At 37.7% G+C, this 22,287-nt stretch overlaps 1 protein-coding gene across 1 annotated transcript in view; it reads right to left on the bottom strand.

The window, feature by feature from the left end:
- The window catches only part of LAMA2 (laminin subunit alpha 2), a 606,716-nt gene that overhangs the window by 122,982 nt on the left and 461,447 nt on the right, over nt 1–22,287 (bottom strand). The window contains exons 33-34 of the mRNA XM_082668794.1: nt 14,359–14,501; nt 10,915–11,013 (exon numbers count right to left, since the gene is read on the bottom strand). Coding sequence (XP_082524920.1) covers nt 10,915–11,013; nt 14,359–14,501 — 242 coding nt within the window. The remainder of the gene's footprint in view (nt 1–10,914; nt 11,014–14,358; nt 14,502–22,287) is intronic.

The raw sequence follows: 22,287 nt of genomic DNA, 5'->3' as shown, positions 1-22,287 counted from the left end.
AAAAGAATGAAAGGAAAAGAATCCAATGGAAGTTTAAAAAATTCCTCTTTATAGTTTCAGTATATATACAAAATGATTTGGCATGTGTTAATCAATATATTAGAATGCTCTGGATTAACTCTTCCACAACATTAATATTGGAATGATTTTCACTTTTAAATTCGAGGTCCAGTTGGGTCAAGAAACTCTACACATACACACCACACAAATGTATGCTCACATAATTTTTTAAATGTTGCTTTTGAATTACTAAGGTCAGCTGCTTAAGATGTTGGTCATCTAATCTGCTTTAGATGTTTGTCTAGACTGGATTTTACTGTGTTCTATAATATCTCTACTAATTTCACATATCACAGAATACTATAAGGGATTTGATCTACATTATTATCATCTTGCAATATCTTAAGAATTAATATACCACCAGCACTAGTATCACTTACTATACAGAAAATATACATTATAATTTGAACTAAAATTTATTTTTTGCTTCATCAGTATCTTATTTACATTACTAAAAGGTAATAATTCCCATAAATCTCATACCATCGAGCTTTCCAACTCTTGTATGCTCAAAGCATCTAATTTCTTGAAAATAAATGTATACTGATACACTCTCCTTTTAAAATTCTGGATGATCAAGATAATATTCATTGCCTTGACTTCTATTTATCAAGTTAATTTATAGAAAAATGTGTGAGAGTCATTGTTAACACACTCAGTACCAATAACATGAGTACTCCAATATTAAGATGTGAAGAATTCTACATGACCCATGGTAAGAAATAAGTCAAAAATGTTATAATTAAGACCCTATGCAATCAGCTTCCCTGGCTTCCTTTTATATGTAATATGCCAATCTCTTCCCTTCTTAGGGTCTTCTCATATTCTGTTGTCTTTGCCTGGAATGAGCTTCTGCTCAACACTTTAGTGGCTGGATCCTTGTCATCCATCAGCTTTCAGTTTAATAAGTATCTCTTCTTGGTGTGGCCATCCCCAGGGCACCTATCTAGGTTTCTCAGCTTCCTGCAGAAGAATATTTCCTTCATAGCTCCATGCATTTTAGAATTACTATTTACGTGTTGGCATACCTATGTAATGGCTACCTGACTAAAAAGTAAGCTCTAAGAGGACAAAAACTTGGTCTGTTTGCTCATCACTTTATATCCAGCTTCTAGTATGATATCTCACTTACAGCAAATATTGAATGAATGTTGTTAAATATATGACTAAACAATTTCCTAACTAATCTTGTCAACATTATTGCCATTCTTATTGCCTACTTATTGCCTACCTTTCCAGAAAAAGCTTTGTTCACACTACTGCTCCCTAACTCCTCTCCAATTATCCAAAATAAATCCAGCCCCCAAGATGATTCGCTTCCAACTTCACCTTCTCTGTGAAGGCATTCCCAATGATTTTGACCCATACACTCCTTTCTTAGATTTTCAAAAACCACTATCATTACCACTATTCGTGACTGTTGTGGGTAATTATTTTTTTAGGTGTTTCGTCATATCTATTGAATCGCAATCCTTGGGGGCTAGGGTTATATCTTATCTCTTTTGTATTCCTCCGAGTGCCAGGAACAGTGCCTGGCAAACTGTAGGGGGTCAAGGATGTTTGGTGATTGACTGATGTAGTAATAATCAAACAAACTATTCCTTTGAAGTTCTAAAGCCTGGTGGAGAAAGAAAAATCTCTTTCCATATGCCTTTCTGATACCATTCAAACTGGCCATATGCCTGGTTTTGCTTACCAGTGAATGTGGATGGCTGGGCATTTTTTCTGGACATTTTTCACAGCCTTATAGGAAGCTGCTGCTGAAGGGCTACAGCTGAGTGCTTAGGAGGAGAGCCAGGCCTGAGTGCCTCTGGTCCCAACCACACTCCATTCTAGTTAGTGGCCTTCTGATAATTCAAAACTAGTCTGCGATTGCACACCAAATACCACGCTGGTGGGGGTGAGTGGAGGTAGGGGCCGGGGGTGGGCAGAAATCTTTATGGCCAGCACAGTACTTACTAAGGGAGAAGATAGCCTTCCTTCTGCACAAAAAGAGCTTCCTCTCTTGGCTGCACTCCAGGAGAGGAGGAGATGTGAGATTCCTGGACCAAAAGGCATTGACTTATGATATTAGCCCTCTAAGAGGCGGGTTACACAGTCAGGCTCAGCTGTACCCCAGATTGATATGCGTGTTCAGAGGGCTGACAATACTCTTGTGTTTCGTTTACTCTTCCTGCCTTTAGAGATACATAGAGGGCATGATCTCTATTTTCACACTGGTGAGGATGAAGGTATAAAGAGGTTAAGTGACTTATCTGAACTCACACATATAGGAAATAGGGGACAAGACACAAATTTTCTGTCTCACAGCCTTGTATGCTGTCTGTATTAAACATTAACTTATGTTTGGCTAACATTCAGGAGGACTGGGAAGATACTTGAAAAAGTTAAGCATTCTGGGTGGGAGGAGGGACACGGCTCCAGCTTTTATGTATTTTAAGTGCATAAGCTTTAGGGTTTAGTAAACATATTTAAAAATCCATATCAGAATATCATATAGATACATTAAAAAAAAAATCATGTCCCTGGTGGCCCAGTGGTTAAGACTCTGCATTCCAGTGCAGGGGGTGCAGGGTTGATCCCTGGTCAGGGAACTAGGATCCCACATGCTGTGCGACGTGGTTAAAAAAAAAAAAAAAATCCTGTCTCATTACACAGTAATGAAGTTGAAGAGTCACCTTGTCAAAACCACCCAGGAGAGACTCCATAAAGGAAGGCAATTACAAATACACTATCACCTATGGGGAGTGGTGATAGATTGTAAAAAGTGAAATTTACAAAAATCAGTTTCAACCAGGACAGGCTATTGATAATGTTACAGATGAAGGCTACATAGTACATGATAGGAGCTGTCTGCCTGATTCAGTTTGGCTCTCCTTGTATTTTATTAACTTGCCATCCCCATCCCTTAGTCAGCTTCCTTCTAACTCACTATTATCTTGTCCTTTGAGTATTTGACAAATGTTTTCTCATTTATCCTAATATGTTGTACAATCTTCCTTTCATTCTCTATCTTAGATTTTCTTATTTTTACTTTCTCTTACCTCTGTTCTACATATTTCCAGTGTTCCTTTGTAAATGATAGCTCACACACTGCTTTGCATGTATCTCTCTTACCTTTGATTATCTTTTTTTACATTCAAGTTCACTCAACTAGGTATTTTTTCCTTTTATTTTTCTTTTATTTTCTTTGTGGGGTTTTTTTTTTTTTTGAGTATTTATATCTAGGCAGCACGCATTACCATTAGGCACACATTCATTTACTTCTGAACAATGTAGCTATTACTTTCTTACTTTAGCTCAAGCAGTTCTCACTGTGCCTCTTGAAATATGCACATAATTTTCTTGGTTGGATATTACTAGTGTCTTTCATTTTCCGCCTTCTTTATGTTAAAACTAGAACCTAATGGAGCAAATCTAACTACTGAGTAGACAACATTGCTTAGATGTCATCCACCTTTGCATTTGCAGAGGTTTTCTGCTGAATTTAAGTTTGAGATCTAATCATTTACATGATATTCTTTAGGGTCAACTTCAAACACTACCAGTTCTGTATATCCAAGGGTCAGTGAAGTACTAGGACAAGCTACTAGGACAGACAGAGCACAAAGATAGAGACAATCAACTGACCCTGGGGAATGATAATAAGTCAGTTCTATGTGAAATTTCTCCTTAAATATTTCAGGCGTCAGTTTTGAAAGTTCCAAATAAACAAATGTGATTTGTTATACATTATCTCTCTCTCTTTTAAAAAAAAATATTTTATTTACTTATTTTTTATACAGCAACTTCTTATTATCTATTCTATACATATTAGTGTATACATGTCAATCCCAATCCCCCAATTCATCCCACCACCACCACCACCACCTCCCTTGGTGTCCATACGTTTGTTCTCTACATCTGTGTGTCTATTTCTACCTTGCAAAACAGTTCATCTGTACCATTTTTCTAGATTCCACATATATGCATTAATATATATTTGTCTTTCTCTTTCTGACTTACTTCACTCTGTATGACAGTCTCTAGGTCTATCCACGTCTCTACAAATTCTCTCTCTTTTACAATATAACAGCAGAAATGAAAAACATTGTTGGAAACTTAAACCTTTTAAAACTATAAATAAGGCATTGTAAATATATATATGTGTGTGTGTATGTGTTTATATATATATATATAGTAGGCACTTAAATCATTTAAAAACTAGTTTCATCATTTTGGAAATGCCTCATCTTCATTTAAATTTGATTTTCAATATACAGTAAGAGACAAGGTAGATAAAGCTAAATTTTGATATTTTATATAGTTCAGTCTATTACATTGCATTTACCCCTTATGAAATATAAACAGTTAAGAGATGTTTATCAAAGAAAGCAAAATATTCAACTCAATATAATTATATGCCTGATTTTAGTGCATTTTAGAGAAATTCAAAATTAATGCTTATTGTAGGTTTCTATACCTTTCATTTATTTTTATGCTATTTTTAAAATTATTCACAATTAGTTAATTAATTAATTAAACAAATATTGACTGAACACCTCCTATATACATGATACTGGTGATACTGTGGTAAGGGGGAAAAAACCCCACACTTCCTGCTCTTTTGGAGTTTATAGTCTGGTGGGATAGAGAGGTATTTGTTTAATGATCATGAAAATAAATTATAACCACAAACTGAAGAAAAAGCACAGTGGTATAACACAATTATAAGAGGAATCACATCACACCTGGAATATCACAGAAGACTTGTGGTAGACTTCGAGGAGCTGAGCTTCAGAAAGTGAATTGGAATTAACAGAAGTTAACAAGATGTAGGAGGAAGTGATTTACTTCAAGGCTAAAGACAACATGTCCGGAAAGGCTCTGCGGGACAAAGTAATTGAAGGACACCGTGGCTGGAGTACAGATGGCCAGGGTCAAAGTGGTGTGAGATGTGGCCAAAGTGAGACTTTGGCCTTTATCTGAAGAGCAATGAGAAGCCAGGGGGACGAGTTTAAGCACTAGGGTGCCATGTTCAAATTTGGGGTAGCAAAAGTGCATTCTGGCTATACCTTGGAGAACAATCAAAGGAAAATAAGAATAAAAGCTGGACAAGCTAGAAAGCTAATCCCAAACTAAGGGCTGGATGAGAGTAGGGTAGTAAAGATGAGATCTATACACAGAAGTGGAACTCACTGTATTTGGTAATGGGTTAAAACTTATTTTTTAAGGAGGATGAGAAGGAAGAAAGTGGCATCAAAGAAGATTTCTAGGTTTCTGGCTTACATGTTCAATGCATCAGGGTCCAGATAACCAGAGCATGAGTTGGGGAAGAGATGAGGCTGGGGAATTAAGACCATGAGGAAAGAGCATCACATGTCAATGAACAAAATGGAGAATTTGAAGGAGGAGAGTGATGTGATCAGATCTGTGATTTAGAAAGTTCACTCTGCCGTAGGAATAATAATTGTTTGGAGTTAGATAAAGTTTAGGAAGAGAGGTAATAGAAGACCTCTGAATTGGGTTGGGGTAGAATGAAGAGCAACCATTCAGTTCTATTTTGGGAGACTGGTAAATATTGGAGGATAAATCATTGAGGTGTTCTAAACAGAAGAAAGTATGGGTTTTAAGAGGAAGACGGTGAGTTTAATTTGAGATGTCCAGTTGATAGTTAGGTACATAGGACTGAAACAGGAGAATGAAGTCTGTCTTGAGAATACGGACTTATTAATCATAAACATATATGTGGCGATCAAAGCCAAAAGAGAGGGTTTACAAAGTGAGAAGAGGTGTGGACTGAGGACTGGACCCCAAGAAAATCGACTTTTGAGGGATGGGCAGAGGAAGAGCTTGAAAATGAAAGGTCTGAGAATTAAGATAAAAGCAGAGAGGAGAGTATGTTAAGAAGGAAGATAGGGTCAAAAGTGCCAATTGCTGTAGGAAGTTCAAGTAAAATCAAGTTTCCACTGGATTTAGTGACCAGCTTGTCATTGATTACCTAGTTGAAATAGTTTTAGTAGCAGGCTGGGAGTGGAAATCTAGACTACAGTGGAGTGAGAAGTGAAAGCAGACCAAGTCTTTGAAAAAATTTGGCTGTGAAATGGAAGAGGGAGGTAAGGACAGTAGCTACAGAGGTATATGGAGTTGTCATCAAAAACATCTCAATATTCCACACTAATCATACTGTCTGACAGTATGAACATGTAACATATGATTGTCGTATTCAAAAAACATATTCCAAGGGGGAAATGGAATGACAATAAATTAAAATACATTGAAAAGGATACATAATTATGCAACATTTTGCATATGTAATATTTGACATTAAATTATATAAAATAAATGTTTAAAATGTTAATCTGGGGGAGGAATATTATTCTCTTTACCAAGGGCTATCAGAGAACTAAATTGCTTCATGAAAAAGATAAGCACAAAATATACAAGCACTTGCAGGACAGAAGGCAGCTCACACCAGCTATGCAGGATCAGACTCGCCAGATGTTTTAACAAACATAAAGAATGTACTAGTCGGGCTTCCCTGGTGGCACAGTGGTTGAGAGTCCGCCTGCCGATGCAGGGGACACGGGTTCGTGCCCCAGTCGTGGAAGATCCCACATGCCGCGGAGCAGCTGGGCCCGTAAGCCATGGCCACTGAGCCTGTGCGTCCGGAGCCTCTGCTCCGCAACGGAAGAGGCCAAAACAGTGAGAGGCCCGCGTACCGCAAAAAAATAAATAAATAAATAAATAAAGAATGTGCTAGTCATAAAATGACTCGCCAGCTAACAAAGTAGAGAAAAGGATTCTCAAAAAGATTGGCTGTAGCAGTGAAAGCACTTTCCAGAGGAAAGGGAACTGGAAGAACCGGGTACCTCTAGGCTCACCATAGTTTTCAATCTTAGCCGACATCGGAATCATCTGGAAGCTCTTGAAACTCCCAATGCTCATACTGTGCCTCAGACCAAATACATCACAACCTTTGTGGGTGAGACTGGGCACCACGTAACTCTAATGTGCACTCCTAGTTTAGGCACTATCTCCTCTAACGTAGCCATGGATAATAGGAAGTCATGGCCCCTGCACTTATACTCTGGGCCCAACTGCTGAATCATTCATGGCTGTGAGATAAAGGTACTGGGGGTCTCAGCCAATATTAGTGGATATTTATGTCATCTAGTCCTCTAGTTATGATTACATGTGTATCAATACACCTTTTGATTATCACGCTGATTGACCACAGGCAAAGAAAGAATTGATCATTTTGAATATTGAAGGTCTCCATGACAATCCTGTTTCTGGTGGGGACAAGGTTAATAAATAAGCAAGGATTTCTATTTCCTCCCCATCCTCACTTTATCAAGGAGATACTTACTTTTAGAAGTCTTATTTCTAGGCTTTCTATGTTACAAAATCTGAAGAATGGTCAGATAAAAATGGTATTGAAGTGTGGAAAGGCGGAAAAAGAGTAATGTTCCAGTGGAGAAATCTGGCAAATGCTACCTCAGTCAGGTGATCAAGATCAACATCAACAGTAATAAGACATATTGATTGCACGGGTTCTTAATATGACGTGATAAAATGATACCTTATCTCTGCGGTCTTCCCTACAAAAACCTATATGTCTATTCTGATCATGAGAAAAACATGAGGCAAACCCCAACTGAGGGACATCCTACAAAATACATGAACTTGTCAAAACTATCAAAATCATCAAGAACAAGGAAAGTCTAAGAAACTGGCACATTCTAGAAGCCATAGCCTAAGAAGACACGATGACTTAATGTAATATCCTGGATAGGATCCTGAAACAATACAAGGACATTAAGTAAAACTGAAGAAAAAGCAGAGTCTTTAGTTAATAATAATAATCAATATTAGTGCATTTGTTGTGATAGATAGATCATACCAAGATATTAGTAGGGAAAGTGGGTACGGAGTATATGGGAAATCTCTGTACTATCTTTGCAACAACTTTTCTGTAAATCTAAAGCTATTTAAAAATAAAAAAGTTTATTAAAAAATAGTATTGGAGGGCTTCCCTGGTGGCGCAGTGGTTGAGAGTCTGCCTGCCGATGCAGGGGACACGGGTTTGTGCCCTGGTCTGGGAAGATCCCACATGCCGCGGAGAGGCTGGGCCCGTGAGCCATGGCTGCTGAGCCTGCGCGTCCGGAGCCTGTGCTCCACAACGGGAGAGGCCACAACAGTGAGAGGCCCGTGTACCGCAAAAAAAAAAAAAAAAAAAAAAAAAAAATCTCAACATAGTATGTCACTAGGGAATTGTAAATTAAAACTAGAATGAGATATTACTACATACCTACTAGAATGGCCAAAATTCAGAACACTGACAACACCAAATGCTGGTGAGGATTCGGAGCAATAGGAACTCTTACTCATTGCTGCTGGGAATGCAAAATGGTACAGCCACTTTGGAAGACAGTTTGGAGATTTCTTACAAAACTAAACACACTCTTCCCATATGATCCAGCAATTGCACTCTTTGGTTTTCACACAAATGAATTGAAAACTTATATACTTGGATGTTTATAGCAGCTTTATTCATATTGCCAAAGCTTAAAAGCAACGAAGGTGTCCTTCAGTAGGTGAATGGATAAATAAACTTGGTACATCCAGAAAATGGAATACTACTCAGCACTAAAAAGAAATGAGCTATCAAGCCATCAAAAGACATTGAGGAAACATAAATGTATACTACTAAGTGAAAAAAGCCAATCTGAAAAGGTTACATACTGTATGACTCCAGCTATATGATATACAGAGACAGTAAAAAGATCAGTGGTTGCCAGGGGTTAAGGAAAGGGAGAGGTGAATAGGCAGACCATGGAGGACTTTTAGGGCAGTGAAACCACTCGAAATGATACTATAAAGGTGGAGACATGTCATTAAACATTTGTCAAAATCTATAGAATATACAATACCAAGAGTGAACCCAAAAGTAAACTATAGGCTTTGAGTGATGATGATTCGTCAGTGTAGATTCATCTATTGGAACAAACGTATCACTCTGGTGGAGGATGTTGATAATGCGGGAGGCTGTGCTTGTCTTGGGGCAGGGGGCATATGGGAAATTTCAGTATTTTCCAATCAATTTGGCTTTAAACTTCTCAAAAATACAAAGTCCATTTAAAAAAATTCAGTATGTGAGAGTCTGCTGGAAAGATGAAAGGATGCCGGTTAAGAAGTTATAAGGTAATAATAATAATAATATTAAAAGCTCAGATCATTTGGCTGTAATCAGCTCAGTGAGAGCAACAACAGTGTCAGTTTTGCTTATACCTCTTTCCCAGTGTCTGTCATTCTGTTATAGTGTCTAGAATATATTTGACCCTTAGTAAGGATTAATTAAATGAATGAATGAATGAAAGGCCTCTGTTCCATGGAATTTTCCCTAGTTACCCTTAACATTAAATTAATATTAAATTAATCCATTTGTGTGTATTTCTCAAGTACATTCCTTTATTTTATTTCATGCTGTGTTACATATTTACTTGCATTTGTCCCATATTACCCTCCACATACCTAAATACTTATATACACACACACACACACACACACACACACACACACACACACTCGAGATTGCAACCTCCTTGAAGACAGACTGAGCCTCATTTTTATCTTTCATCTGCCAACACTTAGCACTTGGGCTTTGTATGTGGTGAACATTCATATGTGCTGTTGAATTGAGATTACTTTGGCATGATCTGTTTAAAAATTCTTATTTAGTATTCACATAACCAATACAAAATTGTTAATTATTGAATTGATATGAGATAATTTGAACTCATTAATCAGATTAATATCTAACTACATTTGGCAAGAAACTCTGTTCTGTATTTGTACATTCCACATTGCTGGTAGGAGATTCTGAAAATGTGTTTAGTACGCTATTTGTAACATTAGGGCCATTGTTTAGCATCACGTGCTCAGAATCCCATTTGATTTCCCTGTGGAAATTCTCCTAAGCCAGCAGCAGCTTAGGTGGAAATAGTACTGGGTCAGTGGGAATCTGGAATCTGGGTCCTACTTAGCTCCTTGAATTTGGTGAAGTACGCGGCCATTGCTAATTCATCTCACTATCATGGCCTGAGGGATTTCTTCTTTAAAAAATGGACTAGATAATCTGTAAGAACCTTCTAGCTCCAATATTTTTTGTCATTTAAAGTTCTTTGATAATCAAACTGGATCCCTAAATTCCAGGCCAGTTTTTCAGTTCATGCATTTTTCTGGCCACAAGATGGCAGACTTTATGCTGTTTTCTTCATTCTGTATCAGGGAAAAGAACCTTAACCCTCTTGCAGTTTTGAAAATTAAAAACTCCCAATATCTTAAAAAGTCTGATAAACGCAACATGGACTTTACATTATGACTCTAAAAAGTGTCTTGAATGCTTTGGATTTTCATGATAAAGGACATTTCCTCTTTTGTGGGGGGATAATGATTTAGGCTGTATTTCTATACAAACACAAAAATCTTATGATGAGATCAAAGAGACTACAAGTATTTTCATTTGTTTTTCTTTTTCCTTACATATCAGAGCCAGGGCTTTGGGAATCCAGAATCAATAAAAACTTTACCATGGAAGCTACTGGATAGAGTACTCAAAATATACTGTCATTCTGATATTTTTAGCCATTGTCCTTGACACTTCCCAAGTATGTATCCCAATCTTTTCTTGTGCTACTGGGTTCTCAGATTTTATCTGTGGCAGAAGTAGCAAGTCAAAAATACATCTATTTCATGCACCAAATTGGGATTTAGGAAGAACAAGATTTGCATTTCAGAAATTTGAAGTAATTTTCCTTAATTATACATAATCTATCTGCTTTAAGAAGAAGCATGATTTTGCCAACTTACCCTGGTCAGAAGTTCATTCATTTCTGTCACCAGTGTGTTCAGATTGCCTTCTGCCAACTGAATGAGCCTCTCTGGGGCCCGCTGAGGTGAGAGCAAATGCTGAAAAAGATTTCATTCCATATGTTTTAGAGTAAATGGTCTTGCAGCGATCATGGGTTGAACATTTAACAGAACACATTTTTTCTTTATATACAAAGAACTTAGCCTTCTCACCTTCAGAGAAGAGAGAAAGAAACTATTTCAGCTGGGCACTTACAAAGCACCGTGCAGAATAATCTGGCAAATACTACAAACTGCTGCAATTTATTGAGACATTACTATGTTCCAGGTCTTTTTGTTTTGTTTTGTTTTTCATTGAGCTCTTACAACAGTTCTATGAGATAAATGCTATTTCATTTTGTATATAGAAAACTGTGGCTTAAAGAGACTTAAAAATTTATACAAGATTGCACAGCCAGTAAGGGGTAGAGTCAAGATGAACCTTGTCTGAGTCTTTAAGGCTCCCATTCTAATCAACAGAGATACAGTTTACAGGTTTATTACCTCTTTCTTTGAGGACAGGAGCCCTGACAGAAGGACCTGGCCAGACACTAACGAACTGCATGGCATCAATGTTGTAGGAGCTGCCCTGGCACTCACAGATGGGCCATTTTCCTCTCCTATTAAACATAATCAATCTCACCAAACACTAACAGTAGACAGCATCACTCTGTGAGAGTTATGAATGAAACAAAAGATGAGACCACTCCATAATCTTATCTAAATGCAGACGAAATCATGGTCTCTGTGCAGACCACAAAAGTACCTCAAATCCCATTTTCTGGCTAATATGAGTGACCACTGCCTCCTTATTAACTGTAGCTTTAGCCTCCCTTTTCTTCCCTCCTTCTAGATAAGATTCATTAGAATACTTAATTATGGAATTATTCCCACTGCCTAATAGTACCCAGTCCAACACAAACTCCTGCTTCCTTGAATCTGCCCCCAAATTCCCTAGCACAAACCCCCAATACTCTAAGTGATTCCTAATGCCCTGTTATTGAGACAGCCCCAATTCCCCACACTGTGTAGTGCCCCTTGTTGCAACAAGTTAGTAAACCCAACTTCGTTCTATCACATGTGTGTTTCTGGTCATCTCTGGCTGGAACCCAGGGAGCACTGACACAGTTAAAGGAACTGAACAAAGAGGGCACATGACTTGCTTAAGGATTTAGAATATCAAAGTGGGGTTCCAAATATCCAGATATTAAACAAGTTATGGAAGAAGAACACAAACAGAATCAAGAAAGACTGGAATTTAAGGAAAATCAAGGTCATTCTGACCAATACCCAGCCATAAGGAAATAGGTGACTGAACCCCAGGCTTGGTTGATGTCCACAGATTGGAACCTCTTTCAGAGGGCCCTTCAGTACTTCATCCACTGCTTAAGTTATTACTTTAAAATTATTTTACGTCCTACTGAAGTATTTGCTTCTCTAGTTTAATTTTCTTTCTTTGTATTCCTTCCATACATGATAACTGGTCAGCATTTTCTTTATTAGAACTCTTTGCACTCCTGAATGCTGGGCCTACAAAGTGAACTCGGATTCCTCTGCCTGGCTTTCATGATTGTCCTTCATATCACCCAGCCCCACTGAGGTCTCCAGCCTTATCTTTCACTAGCAGGCCTGACTTCTAATGTCTGCTGGACAGGCCTCGCTCATCCACACCTCTGCCTCTGCGCACGTGGCTCTCCTAGATTCAGTGGCAAGAGTATGTAAGGATGGGCTGGGGGTCAAGGAGACCTTGCTGCTGGTGGACTGAGCCCTTCTCTCTCTGAGCTGTGTGAAGGTAGTTTCATTCTTACAGGCCCTAAAGTTAAACTACCTCCTTCCACGTCCAAGCTCTGTACCTAGTAGCCATGTGACCTTGTCTCTGTGCCTCAGTGTCCCTACCCGGCTATCTGAGACAAACATAGCTAATACAGTACTCCTTTCCTACTTCTTGGAGTTTCTGTAAAATCTATGCATGATAATTCACAGAAGACTTTAGTCAATCGTCTAGCACAGAGATACTCATCAATAAATGCTATTCTTGCTATCATTATGATTGGTTTCTTCTTCTGGTAAATAAGGATAACAATACTTACTTTGAAGGCTGTGGTCTAAATTAAAGAATATATTCCCTAGAAGAATGTCCGCCAGTGCCTAGTGAATAAATCTTAGGTTTCTTCCTCCAGTCTTCACCAATAATTCTCTGCCTATTGAAATTGTTTCTATCCTTCAAGTTCTAACACAAATTACACTTTCATTAATGATGTATTCCCTGGTTACTCTGGATCTTATCTATTTCTCCAGTCTTTGAACTCTATTGTATGTCAAATGTCTATAAAGCACGTAGTAATTATGTATTTTTGCTAATTGTTTAACTATTTTTAAACCACATAGACTCTACGCTTCCTAAGGGTAGTGACTGCATTATAGGGGTCATGAAACCCCTGGGGAACCAAGTGCACTATTGGGGCTTTCCAGAGTTTCTTAATAAATATCCAGTAATTGACTGATAGCGTATAAGGAGTCACTTTTCACCTTTTTTTTTATTCAGGTGAAACAACTTCAATTTCCTTAACATTTCCTCTTTATCCCATTAACTACTGAAAGCTTTAAGGATGTCTTAGAATAGTGTTTCTCTTACAACAAAATTACTTCTTGTTGAAGTACTTTCAAAAGTCTCCTCATTCTCTAGTACAAAATTTTCACCTTGTGCTTTCATTTTGACAGTAAACTTAAATGTTAATGTAAGCATTTCTGGAACCCAGGCTGGGCACCTGAGAGACGCACTTGATCTTAGCACCTACATTTGCATGCCTGCTTGATCATATGGCAGATTGAGCACATAAATCACTTGTCAAGTGATGCTAAATGTCATCTCAGGACCCCTCACAAAGGGTTCTCTAGTTCAAATTGTGGAAAGGTAGGAGAACCGAGTTACCACATGTCACATGCTGATGAAAGAACCTATGTGGAAGTAGTCAGTGTGATATTCTTGTTGCAAGTAGCAATTTGCTTTCAGCAAAAATCATCTGTTATTTTATATTAATGTTTTTAATTTGAATTTCATTGGTTCTTTAGGCTTTTGTAAAGATTAATTTGTTTTGATTTTATAGAGCTATTAAGTATAAGGAGTTCATATCTGATTTTATGTTTGCACATATTTAAGGAACATAATAAAATTGATTCAGGCCAAACACTGGGGGTACATGAGCCTCTTTTTCCATAAGAGCAATCAGTAAATTATAGTTCTCAAGTTTGAAAAACACTGGTTTAGAAAGTCTTTGAATTTCCCTAATGGCTGCCTGCCTTGATTTGGGACAAAGGGAAGAGCATTTACCAATTATGGCAATTACCCCTTTGGAAGCTTCTGTCATTTTTACCCTGGCTCTTGCTGTTACTGCTCCAACCTACCTTGAGTTCCTGAGTCATATTTTCAAGACCATACAGAATTTTATAAGGAGCAGGCAGTGGGCCAGTGAGGTTGATGCTTGTGGCCATCTGTTCCAGGCGAGCCAAGTCACCGAGAAGAAGGCCGGTGCATTCATCTCCACAAACTGTGAAAGGGAAACAGCAAAGAATATTGACTTCTGCTAAGCATCCCAGGCAGATGTGCAAAGAGTTCAGCTATGAAATGTTTTATGGCCTAAGTATTATCCTGTGAAAGATGATGTTTCTCATCTCAGATAATTAATGCTTTCGAATGGATGACGGTTGATAAAAGATGAAAAGAACAACAAAAGAGCAGACATTCCTGTTGCCCAGAACCTGAAATAGGGATGATGATATAAACTGAGAAACCAAAGAGGACGAACAAATGGATTTTGAGGGTAAATGAGTGTACTGCCTAAGTACTAAAGGAGAGGTAAAACATGGACTATAACATTATAAATGCCCCAGAGAGTCGCACATGAACAATCTAGAGGAAATCTGTAATTGGCAATAAAATATGCTTTGGAATCTAAAAATGTATACATTGCCCCATTAGATTGCAATGTGGAGTGTCTATAGCAATTAGGTCTCTACGTGCTTCAGGTATTACATATTCAAAAACTGTATGACTCTTTAGCTTGACATCTATTGAGAAGAGTATTTTTAAAAGTCAAAAGAACTCTTCTTTTTACAATTTTTTTGTCATGATGAAATGTATTTATTTATTACTTACTCGTTCACTTACTTATGCATTTGCCAACTCTACCTCTTTAACTATTCAGCACATTATCACTCATGATTAGATGCAGTCCCACAAATTCCTACTTTGATGACTAACCTAATCCTGTTTTGTGGATAAATAATTGCCAAAAGGCAGGAAAACTTTATTCTTGAAGTAGCCAAGAGTGCTAGTGTTCTACCTACATTTTTTCAATGATTAGAAAGGGGGACTATTCAAATTTAGTGGTGGTGGAAGGGTGTTGGACGGTAGTAGGGTGGTGGAGAGAAACAATGGTTTCTTCACCATTATCACTTGAATCTCATAAATAGTAAAATTTCTAAAATTAAAAGACATTGATTCTTTTGGAGGCTTTATAAAATATACCTATTCAGTTTGGATTTTTAGTTCAAATTTTTTTTTTTTCACTCTTTGCATCAGAGTAATGAGATGTAGCTCTCCATGCCAAGAAGCACGTGCTACCACATTTATGATATGCGTTCGTGCATACAGTTCTAGCTTACGTTCTGCAGATAGAGGTATAAAAACTATACACGTGTTAGAAGAGAGGAAAATATATAACATGAAAAATACTGAGACCTGGAGCAGCTTTGGATCATGCCCCAAACTGGCAAGAATTCAATTAGTTCTCTAAACAGGACTCCCCTGAGCTGCCTAATGGAGAGAAAACCATTAACTGAAGCTTGTAAACACAGAGAAGTAGTACAGAGAGTGATTCTGTGATGGGACAGCAGTTAGAGGTGAGTTACAATATCCCTTCACAGGGATTAAACTGCCCCAGCAGGGCTTTTAATAAATCAGCTCCTTGCAGGTGACACCCGTAAGTGTTGAGTGTCACCTGCAGGGGCGCTGTAAGCTCCTGATGCCTTGCAAGCTGAGCGAACAAAGAGGCTTTGGGAGCTGGAGGTGGAATCTGAAACTAGAGCTGGATCTCTTCCTCTTCTAGCCAGAACGAAAGAGAATTTGCTCTGCATGGAAACTAAGTAAAAGGAAAAGAATGCTGTGGCTTCAAACCCTCAGTTCAATGCAAGTGCTTGAGAAGCTTCAACAGACCTCTTGACATGAAGTAATTGTAGAAAACACAACCTGGAACACAATTAGGTACCAAATTGACTATGTCTAAACACCAAGACCCTGTCTGATTCTCACACTTGAGTGGGTTTCAGAATCATCTGAGGGCTTTCTTAAATCACAGGAGGCTGGGCCATACCCCTAGCAGTTCTGATTCAAGAGGTGATCGAATCACCTGGTTTCTGATTCTCTGACTGATCACGTGCTTTTCCAACAAACTCCCAGGTGAACACTAATACTCTGGTCTGAGCACCACACTTTGAATAACTACTAGATCAACAGCAATGGCATGACCTGGAAGCTTGTTAGAAATACATAATCTTGGGCTCTATCCTAGATCTAGTGAAACAGAATCTGTGTTTTAGAAAGATTCCCATGTGACCTATGCATGTTAATGTTTGAAAAGCACTACTGTAGGTCAGTGGTTCTCCATCTTGGCTGCATACAAATCATGGCGATTTACAAAATACAGGTATCTAGGTGTTTCCCCTACCCACCTCCAGAGAATCTGATTTGATGGGTCTGTGGTGAGGCCCAGGCAACAGTATATTTAAGAGATTCCAGATGATCCTATCATATAGCCAGAGTTTAGAACCGTTGGGCCAGATAACAAACTTTAGGGATGCTCTATCCTAAAGGGAGCAAGGATTTGGAAGAGGTCATTTTACTTGCTGTCTCCTCTGCCGAGAACACTTCTTTCTTCATCTTCACCCATGTGACTCCTGGAGATCTAGGTCAAGTGCTCAAGTGTTACTTCCTCGGAGGAGAAGGCCCTGATGACTATGAAATTACTGTCCCCACCAACCACTACTGTATTCCCTTTGTCTTTTTATCTTAACACTCATGCACGTATAGGCTATCTTTTCATTTTATGTGTTTATATATTGTTTCTCTCTCCTCAGAGAGGGACCTTAATCAACTTTGGTCACAGTGCCTAAGAAAGTGTCTTGCACATAGTAAATAATCAATAAATATTTGCTTACTACTATCTTTGTGAAAGGAGAGCAAAAAATATTTTGGAGAAGATCAGGGAGTTACAAGGAGAGGACTGAGAGAAGAATAGAGAGAGGGAGAGAAAGAGACAGAGAAATAGAGATAAAAATATTGGCCAAATAGGAAATGTCTGAATGTGAGAACACTATACATGATACGAAATGAAGAATCACACAGATATGTGAAGAACAGAATAGTATAAAAACTATAGTTTTTATAGTTATAAAACTATAAAACATAGTATAAAAATGGCCAGAGAGGGAAAACTGTCTTGTGATTGGAGAGGCAGAAACTGACTCATGTCAAGGAGATGATTGCTATGATACCTGCATGAGGTAATATTGACACAGGAATTGGAATGGTATTGGAATGGAGGAATGGAGGGGAAGAAAAGATATACAAAACGTTAATAAAAGAAATGACACAGTTGGGTTACCGGCCAGATAAAGATGATGCTCATTTCTGGGGAGGAGGAAGGGTTAAAAGTGTTTACCATTTCTTTGCCGCTCCTCCCGTTAAGAGGTGGAGTCTATTCCCCCGCACATCCCCCTTTGAATCGGGGTTGGCTTTATGACAAACTCTGACCATCAGAATGCTTCAGAGGGACACTGAGCCTTAGCTTCAAGGAGTTTCGCAGTTTCTGCTTCCACACTTCTGGAATCCTGCTGCCTTGTGAAAAATCCCAGGCTAGCCTTCTTGAGGAAGAGAGGCAACATGAGCAACAGAGAGGCAGATCCAACATTCTAACTGAGGTCCTACCATGTGAATAAGGCCATCTAGGAACCCACACCACCGCATGATAACAAAAGAAGTATCCAAGGGGACCCTGTTCAAATTGCCAACCTACAGAATAGTGAGGATATATATAGTTGCTGTATATTCTCAACAACTATTAAATTTTGGAGTAGTAGCAATAGATAACTGATAAACTTTGTCAATTTTCACATGTGTGATTTAGAATGTGAATTCAGCTTAGAGACTTCAAGTTGCAATTCATAGGTTAAAAAGTATTAACAACAGTTCTTAATTTTATTAAAAGTTAAGAAGAATGTGAAGGTCCCTTTCCCACTGAATTCAAGTTCATCACTACTTTAAAAGTTCCATTCAAAGCACTGTGCTCTTTTTTCACTTTCAAGATCTTGAAAGATACTTGATAATATGACATCTCACTATGCTTTTTAGGGTAGGGTACGCTTCAGAAATACTTTGCTAGCTCTTTCTCTAATTTATCTATAATTCATAACCTACCCATTTCTAAGAGGAATTGAGTCAGCTCATTGATAATGGTATGGCTAGAGGCTCCTTACTGATGGTTCCAGAAATTTTCAGGGAAATGTTTTCTCAGTACTCTCAGTTTTCACTTCAGACAAGCAGAAATCAGGGACTGGAATGCAGAACTAGATCTGATTTACTGTAATACACTACAGAGTAAATTGGTGAGCTAAACTGATGCCAAGAGGCATGATGGATACGGAGTTTTCTGTCATTTATTCTACCTCCTGCCCATCTGTTTTGGTTCCTCATCTTCAGTTGTTGAAATGAAAATGTACTTAATTGCTCTTTCAAGGACTCATAATTCCATTTTATGTCTCTGTGTCCAAAGGTCTATTATTATCCCATGTCTTATGGTCTCCGTATCTGCTTTTGGGGGAACAAAGTACAAGCACATTTCCATAGATGAAAGGTAAGTTTTATAGTATGCTCCAAGTAATACACTAACATCTGTCCAAATGGGTCAGAAAGACTTATGAATTCGACAGCCATGGGATTTTTTTCAAAGCTTCTGTACAAGTCTAGTTCATGCAGTTATAAGATAAACACATGGGGAAGTGTGCCCTTTACATAATGGTTTGCTATTTTATCCTGACACAAAATATTTAACTTACACCACAAGCTACTTTTATTTGTCCTCAAAAAGTCTGAAATGTCTGGCAACAAACACTGGAAATGGGATGCAAATTAAAACCACGTTTAATTCACTATGATAGGGAAGATCTGAAGAGTGTATAGAGACAAGGAATATTCACATTATGTAAACAATTGTTCTTTGATAAGGGTGCAGTAACTGCTCAGTGTAAATTGACACCTATCTTATAATCAAGACCCCCAAGGAACCTCTCCAAACCATTCTCCTATTCAGCAATAGAGATAAGGTTATAAAATGAGATTCTGCCTGAAATGCATGGGAGCAAAAGCAAATATTTCAAGACTATGATTATATTTTACATGACTAAATGTTTTTGAGGTTTTGCTTATAAAAGTGTCAGGATAAATTTGTGTCTAATACTAGCAAATGCAATACTACATTCAGGTTGTTACAGCTGGGCACATGTAAGGGGCAAATCATGCAGCTTATATTACAGATCTTTCCGTTAGCAATTAGTACAAAATACTGCATTTCTACCAGAGTCCCCCATGCATAATAACTACTGGCTTACCGTCACAAAAAATTCACACACTGTATCCAAACCAAAGAAGCCAAAGCTGAAATGAGTGCACTGCATGTTTTTAAGAAGGCCAAACCTATTAACCAATTTTAGGTAAAGATACATAAATTGTCTGGCTCTAATCAAAAAGGGATCAAATGAGTAAATATACATTTCTAACAAAAGATAAAATTTGTGTGTTAATGTGTGTGTTTTAATTTAATTCTTCTACATTAAGGCCATTGATAATTCCTTGGGTATGGACTGTATATTTCTGTTTCCTCTTTCTTCTTCAAGAAGAAAGTTTTAGATTAGCATTTATTTAGGGCTTATTAAAATGGATTCAGTTATTCCATATTATTTATAGATAAATATCTTCTAAAATAAAAATGTGGTTTCAGACCCATTAAAAAGGCTTTTTTTTTTTTTTTTTTTTGCCTGTTAGTTCTTTGAATAGAGGGAAAGACTTTCTGTAGGTTTAGGATGAGGCTGATGAATTTATTCATGTACCAAGCAGTTGTGATATATATACATATATAAACATTAAATAAAATTATGTATATAAATATATATTAAAAATAAGTTCGATATGGTTCAAGTATGGTATAGCTCTTCAAAAAACAAATGGAAGCTTTGAAAGTATTATAAGTAATAATTGGACAGTAGCTTTTATCTATACAATATTCACTACATTGAAGACAATATGTTGTGTCTTGCCTTCATTATCTCATCTAATGTTTACAGCAATTCTATGAGATAAGTACTATTAATATCCTAATTTTAAAGATGAGAAAAAGAGTTACAATCATAGTGTTTATGAATCTATAAATAATGTATTTGAAGAACTTTAAGAGAAAACAAAAATGTAAGGTCACCGTAAAAGGGGTTTTCAGCGACTTGAAAAGCTAAGAATTATTAAAAAAAAAAAAACAGAATTTAGCCTAACCTAAGTATCTCATCAAAAACTGCTTCACTCAATGACCAGCAAGCTACAGTTCTGGACACCCTATGCCAAACAACTAGTAAGACAGGAACACAACCCCACCCATTAGCAGAGAGGCTGCCGAAAATCGTAATAAGGCCACAGACACCCCCCAAAACACCACAAGACGTGGACCTGCCCACAGGAAGACAAGATCCAGCCTCATCCACAAGAACACAGGCACTAGTGCCCTCCACCAGGAAGCCTACACAACCCACTGAACCAACCTTACCCACTGGGGGAAGAAACCAAAAACAACGGGAACAAAGAACCTGCAGCCTGCAAAAAGGAGACCCCAAACACAGTAAGATAAGAAAAATGAAGAGACAGAAAAACACACAGCAGAAGAAGGAGCAAGATAAAAACCCACCAGACCTAACAAACGAAGAGGAAATAGGCAGTCTACCTGAAAAAGAATTCAGAATAAGGACAGTAAAGATGATCCAAAATCTTGCAAATAGAATAGAGAAAATGCAAGAAACATTTACCAAGGACCTAGAAGAACTAAAGAAGAAACAAGCAATGATGAACAACACAATAAATGAAATTAAAAATACTCTAAAAGGGATCAATAGCAGAATAACTGAGGCAGAAGAACGGATAAGTGACCTGGAAGATAAAATAGTGGAAATAACTACTGCAGAGCAGAATAAAGAAAAAAGGAAGAAAAGAACTGAGGACAGCCTCAGAGACCTCTGGGACAACATTAAACGCACCAACATTCGAATTATAGGGGTCCCAGAAGAAGAAGAGAAAAAGAAAGGGACTGAGAAAATATTTGAAGAGATTATAGTTGAAAACTTCCCTAATATGGGAAAGGAAACAGTTAATCAAGTACAGGAAGCACAGAGAGTCCCACAGGATAAATCCAAGGAGAAACACGTCAAGACACATATTAATCAAACTATCAAAAATTAAATACAAAGAAAACATTAAAAGCAGCAAGGGAAAAACAACAAATAACACACAAGGGAATCCCCATAAAGTTAACAGCTGATCTTTCAGCAGAAACTCTGCAAGCCAGAAGGGACTGGCAGGACATATTTAAAGTGATGAAGGAGGAAAACCTACAACCAAGATTACTCTACCCAGCAAGGATCTCATTCAGATTTGATGGAGAAATTAAAACCTTTACAGACAAGCAAAAGCTGAGAGAGTTCAGCACCACCAAACCAGCTTTACAACAAATGCTAAAGGAACTTCTCTAGGCAAGAAACACAAGAGAAGGAAAAGACCTACAATAACAAACACAAAACAATTAAGAAAATGGGAATAGGAACATACATATCAATAATTACCTTAAATGTAAATGGATTAAATGCTCACACCAAAAGACACAGACTGGCTGAATGGATACAAAAACAAGACCCATATATATGCTGTCTACAAGAGACCCACTTCAGACCTAGGGACACATAGCAGACTGAAAGTGAGGGAATGGAAAAAGATATTCCATGCAAATGGAAACCAAAAGAAAGCTGGAGTAGCAATTCTCATATCAGACAACATAGACTTTAAAATAAAGACTATTAGAAGAGACAAAGAAGGACAATACATAATGATCAAGGGATCGATCCAAGAAGAAGATATAACAATTGTAAATATTTATGTACCCAACATAGGAGCACCTCTATACATAAGGCAAATACTAACAGCCATAAAAGGGGAAATCGACAGCAACACATTCATAGTAGGGGACT

Source organism: Grampus griseus (genome assembly GCF_964374135.1).
Source record: "Grampus griseus genome assembly, chromosome: 13".
Classification (NCBI taxonomy): domain Eukaryota; kingdom Metazoa; phylum Chordata; class Mammalia; order Artiodactyla; family Delphinidae; genus Grampus; species Grampus griseus.
Note: the sequence above shows the minus strand (reverse complement) of the source record. Positions and strands in the feature narration are given on the sequence as shown.